The 10,638-nt window shown below is 43.7% G+C and overlaps 1 protein-coding gene and 2 non-coding genes across 3 annotated transcripts; all 3 read right to left on the bottom strand.

Moving 5' to 3' along the window:
• Positions 1-6,823, bottom strand: RPL23 (ribosomal protein L23). Its single transcript, XM_066588185.1, has 5 exons — positions 6,709-6,823; positions 4,609-4,692; positions 3,707-3,835; positions 2,663-2,776; positions 1-121 (listed from the first exon to the last, which is right to left on the bottom strand). Exons 1-5 carry the CDS (start codon positions 6,719-6,721, stop codon positions 39-41), a joined length of 423 nt encoding a protein of 140 aa, XP_066444282.1. The 5' UTR covers positions 6,722-6,823; the 3' UTR covers positions 1-38.
• On the bottom strand, positions 399-532 carry LOC136588892 (small nucleolar RNA SNORA21). The gene has a single exon (XR_010787691.1). It is a non-coding gene; the product is annotated as a small nucleolar RNA SNORA21 (small nucleolar RNA).
• Positions 5,132-5,265, bottom strand: LOC136588891 (small nucleolar RNA SNORA21). The gene has a single exon (XR_010787690.1). It is a non-coding gene; the product is annotated as a small nucleolar RNA SNORA21 (small nucleolar RNA).
• Positions 6,824-10,638: the final 3,815 nt, after the last annotated feature.

The following is a 10,638-nucleotide window of genomic DNA, read 5'->3' as shown; positions in this document are numbered from 1 at the left end:
TTTTGGTAGTTTCATTTTATTGTACAAACGGGGGATGTTCATGCAATGCTTCCTGCATTGGAGGCGATCCTGGGCCACAAATCAGCACACTCCTTTGCCACAGGGCCTGTGATAGCTGAACCTGAAAAACAGAACCACAACATAAGGAACAATATAGTCAGATCTAGTCCAGTAATAATCACTAAAGTCTTAAACACAAGAAACAAGACACAGGTCAAGGGGTCAGAAGATCCTTAAGGGGGTTGTACCAGAATATCATGTTATTCCCCATCCACAGGATAAGGGATAATTATCTGATCCGGGGATCTGCCGATCTCAAGAACTGGAATTCTATATCCCCCATCCACCTCAATGTGGATGGGGGATATAGAATACAGTATTTGGGTCATTTCGATAAAGATTGTAACATCACGGATTGAAGTAGTACAGCACATGTGGCTGCCCCTTCACCCAAACGTAATGTAATTCATCTCCTCTTCCACGACAACTCATTATGCCACTGTGAAGACACAACAAGTGCTTTAAGAAGAGGCGTTTGTTCACACCATCCCCACGGCTCCTAAAGGTACAAAGCCAATGGTGCTTTCCAATGGTTTTCGAATGCCAAGTCTATTATAAAGAAAAAAAAGTTACCAATTGTAGTTTGCACTATAAAGAGTTGGCTCTTCAAAGGATTGCCTAGTTCTAAAATAAATTGATGGCTATACGCAGGACAGGCCAACAATAGTAGAACAAGGGTCTGCTGTCCAGAAGCCCTGCTTATCAGCTGTTCATCAGGATGGTGCGCTTATGCACAGAGCCGATTTCAACAGTAAGCAGGCAGCTCCGTTCCCACTGCAGTGGTGAGGCTTGGTATTACAGGAAAAGATCCTACTGACATCAATAGCAACTTAGCCTACAATACCAAGTCTGGTCACTACAGTGGGACCAAAGATTCCTACTTTTGGCAAAAGTCAGCTCAGTGCATAGACCTGGCGAACAGCTGATCAATGGGTATTCCAAGCAGACTACAGAGGATAGGCCATTAATATTCTGCAACTGGAAAAAAAAAAAAAAAAACCTTTTAAGGCATCAAATGTGAATTTGGTAATCAGCTTTAAGTTAAAATCTGAATAACGGGTGAAAAAACAGCATTTCCACTTGTTATGCTGCCCAAGCACTTATTTTGCAAGTGAGCAATTCTAATCCACATGGTGTGGAAAAACTCTGCACAAAATTCGTTCACATGCAGTGAAAGCTTGAAATCTACAGCATGTCAATTTATGCTGCGTATTTTCAGTGAAAATTCCACTTTTACAAACGTAGGGCTGAAGTTTGCAACAATTGGTGTGGATTTTCTGCTGCAGAGAATTTGTAGCATCTCTGCCCAGTGTGAACAGAGATTTTAGTCTGTTTCAGCAGTTGTCACCATAGGATCCACTAAAGAAAGAACAAGCTGGTAGTATCTTGAGTCAGTATAAATGTATAATAAGTTGGCTGATCTAGAGGTCTTCACGAGTTCTACTGTATTGCCAAGCAAGGTAAAACATAGCTTATTGTGACAAACACTGTATGGAATTAAAAGGATCCACAGCATGCTAAAATCCAACATGTCTGACGCTTCTGTTACCAACATCTGGTCTAAAGAGTCAGGACACCCCCATACACCGTGTACTGGTCCACCCAAGTCAGTGGATTGGGCAGACATTCATCTAACGTGTTTTGCCACCTTATGTACCTATAAAAAGTCCGTCCAAGGGTACATAATTTCAGATAAAATTAGTTTGACACATTTTCTTCTTTTACAAAGACTGCCATTTTCTAAAATAGAAGTATTTTAGAAAACAGCAGGGAAAGCATATTTACATGCACTGTTTCCCACAGTGCAAAGATACACTACTGTGCCAGTTTACCCAGTCTTTACAAGATTTTGAGTAAGGTTATTAGGTACTGTTGCGATACTTCTGCAATGACCGGGTATAACATACATCAACTCTTGGCAGCCCTGTAGCTCCCAAATGACCAACAATTTTAACACTGGTTTTCCTTAAAACATATTCCACTATAGTGTTTTCAGGGCATAAAGCAAATGCCCAATGGGTGCTGCCACACTAACTATATTAATGGGTATTCTCATCTTAGATATTTATGGAACATCCATAGCATAAAGGAATGTATGCGAGTCACAAACAGTATAGCACAGCGAGCTAGGCCATTTTCATAAACCTTGGCACCTTTCCATTCATGGCAGCCATTTCAACATATAGACATTTTTGGCATATCTGCAGGGTATGCCTTAAGTGTCTAAGAATACCACTTTAAGCATAGTCAGGCTCTGGAAGGAAAGTAAGCTGCATCTAGAGAAAAAAAAGAAGAAACCACACAGGAGACCCAAAGTCTGATTTACAGCCCAGGTGGGAATATTTCAGGTGAGCTGCAGCTTAGGTCAAACTAAAGCAGGTGTTCTTTAACAAGTAACCTATTGGATAAGGTTGTTGAAAACTTCTACCAAACTATCTGAGAGGCCTCAATCTTGCAAAGTTTTCCTGAGACTCATCACTAATCAAATGAAAGGTTCTTTGAAACAATGAACTTAATATTGTAATTGATCCAAAACTAAATGATCAAAATTACTATAATCTCATCAATATAGAAGACAGAACTTCCAATATTTACACCATACCTTTCATTTCTCCCTTATTGTTCACTATGACCCCCGCATTGTCTTCAAAATATAAGAACACCCCGTCTTTTCTCCGGTACGATTTTCGTTGTCGTATTACCACTGCTGGATGCACTGTAATGAGAAATATTACAATTCTTCATAACAGGTTTTAAACAGACACACACACCATAAGGCATGTTCAGACTTTACATATACCAAGTGTAGAAAAGCCAGTTGGGAAATACTATAGACATAAGCACACACCAAAATTGGTCCCAAGTAAAAATACCTTTTAACCCTTTGCATTTCAATTTTGGATTCAGGGTTTCCTAGGGGGCTTTCTCTTTCTGCCATTATGCAATAGCGCCGTCTGCTGGCTAGAGCCAGTACTGTGGTATGGGACATGTTGGAGAGGCCCCCGACAACAGAGCGGCCAGTAATATACAGTAAGAATACCCTGCTGGACGTCTTCCGACATCAGAGCTGTACAGCCTTCAAATAGAATGTCTTTAGACGTCAGACAGTGGACTGGAAAGGATTAAATTATATAATATCTTTCCAATAAAGGGTAGTACAAAGGGGATGCATACATTATGGCTGCACGTTAATGGGTCCATGTGTCCTATGAGGGAAGCCAGGACAAGCATATCTAATAGCCACAATGTAGAGCTTAAAACGTTGGAACACAATGTTCTGCCAGCAAAATTATCCACTTCCAGATCTGGTTCCAAAAACACCCCACAAATAATTGATCACTGCTGAAGTTTTCATATTAAAAGGGGTTACCCGATGAGAAAGCACCCTTAAAAAAAATAAAACTATCAATGTGGCAAAGTTTGCAAATTCATTTTTTATCTCTTTAGGACGAATGGCCAGAGAATGGCCAGAGAATGGCCAGAGAATGGCCAGAGAATGGCCAGAGAATGGCCAGAGAATGGCCAGAGAATGGCCAGAGAATGGCCAGAGAATGGCCAGAGATCAAATTCACCAAGTAGCCTGCAGTAACATACATGGCACCAACATCAAAAGCTTTGGCTTTTTAGACGGGCACATACAACTCACCCTTTTTCCTCAGTTCAGGCTTTCCTTTTTTAACTGTAGCCATCACCATGTCACCAACACCAGCAGCTGGCAGTCTGTTCAGGCGACCTTTGATCCCCTTGACGGAGATGATGTACAGGTTCTTTGCACCTAGCAAATATGGATAAATATATATTAAGAGGAAAAATTACAGACAATAGCAAATCCATAAAAAAATTAAAATTATATATAAATGTGGTAGACACAACAACCCCAACTACTACATTTTGCTTCACCCAAACAGGTAAGTCCACCTCCCCATAAATTTTAATAAGCCTGAGGAATGTCACATTACTGATTGAAGTAGTACAGCACATGTGGCTGCCCCTTCACCCAAAAATAATGCGTTCGTCTCCTCTTCGACGACAACTCACTATGCCACTGTGTAGACACAACAAGTGCTTTAAGAAGAGGGTAAGGTCAGCATGCATGACCTTTCTAAGAGGTAAAGAGTCCCTGCACCTTGAGAACAATACAGGGGGATTCAAAAAGAAAGGTGCAAATGTAAAGTTGGTTCCTTGGTACATGGTTGACATCCAACAAACAGAATGCAATGAACAGAAAAAACTCTTCAAGTTTAATGCATCTTACAGATGTTCGGGGTAATCACCTGTAGATACCAAGTTAGCAGCCCAATCCTGCCCATGTACGTCCTGGCATATTCTTTGCTACAGATTTCACTGCAGCGGCGATGCGTTGCTTTAGGTCGTCTAGTGTCACCAATGATGCCCACAGCAGACATCTGTAAAGTGCATTAAAACATGAAAAAAAATAGAACTCTTCACGTCGTTCTGACTGTTGGATGTCAATTCACTTATGACCAAAACAGCTTTACTTTTGCACAATACTTTTTTGATCACCCTGTATATTCTTTGCATAATTACCTGTGTTATCAGCACAGTTGATGACTGCACCCACGGGGAGACCGAGGGAGATGCGAAACTTCGCACCAGAAGAACCTCCACGTCCTAAGAGAAGAACAATAACATTTAGTATCGCTAACCAAATAACACGTTTTGATCATTACAGAGGGCTCAATCCAGAACCAATACTAATTAGAAGACAAACAGCTAAAGTTTAAACCTGGCTTAAGTACTACCTGATGGACATCAGTCAATCTTAAAGGGCTTATAGACTTTGTAGCCTACTAAGAAATTACTATAGATAGGCAAGACTTCCTATCCCTAAGCGTGCTTTTGAACGGGGCGACCTGTCGAGCGCAGATGCCTGACAAGATCGTCCCAGCGATGGTCGCCCCTGTGCTACACAGGAACGATCATTGCTCAGTAGGGGATACACATACAACCCCATTAAAATTCAGAAAATGCCAGGTTTTTACTAAATCACATTGTGACATTAATACCTATGCCACTAAGCATTTTATAGTATTTGGGTCATTTCGATAAAGATTGTAACATCACGGATTGAAGTAGTACAGCACATGTGGCTGCCCCTTCACCCAAACGTAATGTAATTCATCTCCTCTTCCACGACAACTCATTATGCCACTGTGAAGACACAACAAGTGCTTTAAGAAGAGGCGTCTGATCACACCATCCCCACGGCTCCGAAATGTACAAAAGCCAACGGTGCTTTCTACAGGCAAAGATCCCACGGACGTCAATAGCAACTTAGCCTGCAATACCAAGTCTGGTCACTGCAGGGGGAGCGAAGCTCACTACTTCCGGCAAAAGTCAGCTCAGTGCATAGACCTGGCGAACAGCTGATCAGTGGGTATTCCAAGCAGACTACGGAGTATGGGCCATTAATATGCTACAACTGGAAAATACCCTTTAAGGTACCAAATGAAGATTCCACTTTTACAAATGTAGGGGTGAAGTTTGCAACAATCTGTGGATTTTCTGCTGCAGAGAATCTCTGCCCAGTCTGAACATAGATTTTAGTCTGTTTCAGCAGTTGTCACCATAGGATCCACTAAAGAGCGAACAAGCTGGCAGTAGTATCTTGGAGCAGTACCCTGTAAACAAGTGTATAACTAGTTGGCTGATCTAGAGGTCCACTGTATTGTACGATATGATCAGGGGATAAATAAATAAGTCGCACTGCGCACGATCCGTCAGCATGCAGTGCGCTCACAGGCAGACCCGGTATTTACAAACACCGGTACAACACTGTGGGGAGACCCTAGCGTTCTACCAATAAGGCCAAGGATATGAGGCCTAACTCACATTGACTTCTACGGGAGGTACAAACAGCATAGTGCTCAGCTATTACCATCCTCCCGAACACCCCCAACAAGTGGTGGCCCTAGGACAAGATAGATGCAGGTCCCAAAAGTGGGGTCCCCACCAGACCTTTATGGCCTTATCTGCAATAAGAACCTGAGGCAGCAGACTTGTGGCAGCATTTCATGTTATCCCCCAACCATGGATAGGGAATTAACCTGCTGATCAGTGGGGGTCTCAAGAAGAGGACTCCCATAGCCATGCTTCTCCGAGATCACCAGCGACACCCCCCACCAATCGGGAAGTTATCCCCTAGACTCCGCAGAAGGGAACAACTTTAAATTCAGGGACAAGACAAAAAGTACATTTCTGTAAGCTGATACCTGCAATGGCGACAGCTGGATGCAGCCAGCAGGGATCCCCATAGATGAAACAGGTCAGATGCTAAAGTAAGGGCTGTGCAGGAGAATGGTGGCCACAGCCTGACAGGATGTAAGTCCACTACACGCACCATGAGGAGGCCATAGTAGGCCAAGCCCAGGATGAACCCTCCAGCACACACAACACACCCAGCATACAGCCTCCATGCACAGAGCTCTCCAACATGCCTCTGCAGGCCTCCGTACTCTACTACCTCATAACGTCCGCCAACCCGTTCCGTCCCCTCAACCCGTCGTCATATCCACGGCACGCAACAGAGGGTTGCGTGTAGATGCCGACAGCCTACATCCAGCGGCCTCACAGAACTGTTTAATAGAGGATGGAGGCGGATTATATGCGCCACTCGCGGCCATTTACCTCTCTTAGACATCTTGGTTCCCGGAAAGAGAAAGAAGGCCGCAAAGGATGCCGGGATATAACAGCAGCCGCACAGCGAGCAGAGCGGATGTCACGTGACACGTGGTTGGCGGCGCTCACCTTACGTGCTGCCAATCTTCCTGTGTAGCAGGGCGGATGTCACGTGACACGTGGTTGGCGGCGCTCGGCTTACGTCCTGCCAATCTTCCTGTGCAGGGGCCTGACGAGGCTCTTCTGGGTTTTCGACCTTGTAATGTAAAAAAAGAAAAAAATGACAGGACGTTATAACCACATTGTATCCAGTCTAGCAAGAAGCTGCTAGACTGCATGAAGTGATTTATGAGAGGGCCTTAAAGGGGACCTGTCACCTCCCCAGAGCAGCATAAACTAGGTTATGGCGGTGTTACAGGGGGTGACATGGAGTCTGGTGATGTATTTTTATACTCACACGCTTACACAGTCCAGCGCTGTCAGCCAACGAAGTTGATACTGCACATGAAAACTTGAGGACAGGTTCTCTTTAACAAGGATACTAAATATCTCACCGATTACTGTGGGGGGTCTCTGCTGCACCCCAACTATCCCTAAGGGTTCCTGTCCACAGACGGATATCCATTGAAGTCAATGGAAGCTGTCCGATCTGTAGCCCTTCCGCAATGACATTGCGGAAAGGCAGAAGTTTAAAAAAATAAATAAAATCTGAACTGCGCATGTTTGACCGCGAACCGTGCGGACCATCCACAGTACAGAAGAAAATGAAACTAACCAGGTACGCGCAGAGCTGGACTCCGCTGTGGGATTCCGCAGTATAGCTGCTGCATATTACTCGCATGGTTTTTGTGCACGTAAGATGCAGTAGCGATCTCCCATAGATTTTTAATTGTGCCACGCGATGCGCATAAAATACGGTCGTGAAAAAAATCACGGCATGTTCTATCTTGGTGCGTATTATCCGCACACACCAAGATAGTGTATGGGAATTGGCGTCGTGTAGCAAGTACGCACGTCGCTGCGTATTTACTGCAGGCGCCACGCCAGCAAACACAGTCGTGTCAGCCCAGCCTATGGGCGGCTTCAGACAAACGTGATTTTGTCATGTTTTACAGCCGTGAAAATCACGGCCGCAAAATGTGCCGAAGCGAAACCATTGATTTCAATGGCTTCATCTTGACTAGCAGGATTGTCGCACGTTAATGCTACGAGAAAAGATAGGACCTGCCCTACCTGCTTTTTTTTTTTAACTCGTTCGCAATAGCACAGAGTTTGAATAGTCAAAAAAAATTCACTGGTTCATCCGCAAATACGCTCCGTAGCGGCCAGCGTGTTTGGCCATGGGCCCATTGTTTAAGCCCTAACATGCATATTTTTTTATGGAAAGCATAAACCCCATTAATTTGCATCCGGTTATTCACATGAGTGATTTTTTACACAAATATTTTGCATGCGTAAAAAAGTGCTGCATATCCAATTCTTGTCTGCATCGTAGACCGAAATCACGCCACACAACCATATTTGTGCGCGTATTTGCACATACAAAATTTGTGTGCACAATATGCAGTGAATAAACCCCATTGATTTCAACGGGTGCGTTTACATGAGTTTACATTACTCTGCGCATTTCGGTCACACAAAACCTGCAGCATGCTCTATTTTCCTGCGTATTTGCGAACCGAATCCCCGTAGAAGTCAATGGGGATGCGCAAATGAGCACAAAATACGCTAGGAGTTGCGTGAAAAACTGTGAAAGAAAACATCTTGAACTCGTTATACTAATTATGAGCAGTGGTTTCGTTTTGTCCCGTTGTGCAGCCGTGATTATCACATAAACATACGAGTAGAAGAGCGCGTTCATCAGAATCCGCCCTAAATATGCATGCAAAAAATAAATGCATACACACCAAATACGGATATATATATATACAGTGCAAACACTGTATATCTCACAGACCCAATACTCATACATACGCCCGAGTGAATGGGGCCCAAATAGGGCTACACAGCAACACATATTGCACAGCCAGAGATTACCGTCACCCTGCCTGCCTTGTAAGCAATGTAACTGAAGGCAGATGCTTTGCAATTCACATGTTGTTTCAATTTGACGGTCACAGCCAAGGGGGATCAGCGCCTGGATGAGCACCGCAGCCACCTCATCTTGGCGATCAGTGGGACCGCCACTGATCAAAAGTTTTGATATGTCTCTATGATATGTCAGAAGTTAGTAGACAGTGCCAATACTCTTCAACTCTATTAACTATGAGAAACATTACCGGATATGCTGCTGACATCTTCAGTGAAAACTCACAGTAAACACGGATGCCAATGCGCGTTTGCTATGTTTAAATGGCGATTTTGGTCTGAATACGGGCCATAGTAGAACGTGCTGCAATTTTTATTTCAATGGGTCTGTGTCAGTAAAACATACAGACAGAAAATACGCCCGTGTGAATGGGCACTAAGCTTATCTCACACGGACGGGTCGGATTCCGCATGCGGAAGCCCGCTGTGGAATCTGGCCCTGTCCCCAGCCGGCGACCGCTCATACCTTTCAAAACCTGTGCTGCAGATGGCTGCGGCGAGCCACCGTCGGACATGTGTAGTACAGATTTTTTTTTTTAAATCTCAGTGTTTCCCGCGCCATCACTAGGCTATGATGAAGGTACCTGCGACCTATCCGCAATGTCAATTGTAGATGGCCCGCGGGTTCGACGGCTTCCATTGACTTTAATGGAAGCCGTCTGTGTAGAATCCACACTAAAAATAGAACATGCTGCAATTTAATTTTCACGAGCGGAAATCGCAATTGCTGTCCGCACCGAAAATATCTAATTTTGCCTATTTCACCTTACAAAAAACAGAATCGTAAGGGATCATAATGTCGCATGGATCACCAAATGGTGCTATTATAAAGTACAACTCATCCCGCAAAAAAAACCCCAAAAACCTCACATAACACCGCTGACAGAAAAAAGAAAAATGTTAGGGGCCTTTAAATGCAGCACTAAATTTTCCTACAAGAGACACACTGGAAACACGATTCAGGAGCTACCCTAAAAGCCCCCTGGCTAGACTCATGTTACTCAGCAAATTATAAGTCCAAAAATAGGGGGGTTGCTATCCTCTTTAGTAGAGGTCTGACATACTTAGTCGAAGAGGAACTGGCAGACAAGGAGGGCAGATTCTTGCTCCTCAGATCAAAGATACATAATGTAGACTATACCCTACTCAACCTCTATGCCCCCAACCAGACAAACAATATTTTTTTTGCAAAAATAAATGCCCTACTGTTACAAAAGCAGTACCCCAACCTGATAGTGGGAGGAGACCTTAACACCATCACCCACCCCACTCTAGACAGATCCTCCCAGAATACGAGTCTCACACAGGCCTCCAGGGACGTGCTTCATCTTATGGAGACGCACACTCTCTGTGATCCTTGGCGAGTTACAAATACGGACTCTAGAGAATATATGTATTACTCAGCCGCCCATCAGAGTTTTTCCAGAATAGACAGATTTCTTCTATCCTAATTATTATTTGAAAAACTCACAGACACGTCCATTCTCCCAATTGAGATATCAGACCATGCACCAATCACCTTGTCCTTCCAAGGTAAAGAAACACAGAGGAAAACTAGAATGTGGTCCTTCCCGGCATATCTCTACCATTCAGAGGATTTTGAGAACTATTTGAAAACACATTGGGCAAATTATCTTGATGATAACATTGAACATGTAGAGAACACAATCCTCTTCTGGGCAGCTTCAAAGGCAGTCATGAGGGGCCATATAATTAATTACCTCAAACAAACGAAAGCAAATCAGACAACAATTCTCCAAATTGCAACACAAGGTGTTTACAGCACAAAAATCCTACGCTCAACTCCCGTCCCGGCAGAATAAGGACATATATAACCACACAAGAAACATT

This window comes from Eleutherodactylus coqui, chromosome 13, assembly GCF_035609145.1.
Source record: "Eleutherodactylus coqui strain aEleCoq1 chromosome 13, aEleCoq1.hap1, whole genome shotgun sequence".
Classification (NCBI taxonomy): Eukaryota; Metazoa; Chordata; class Amphibia; order Anura; family Eleutherodactylidae; genus Eleutherodactylus; species Eleutherodactylus coqui.
The sequence above is the reverse complement of the archived record's forward strand: the minus strand, read 5'-3'. Positions and strand labels throughout refer to the sequence as shown.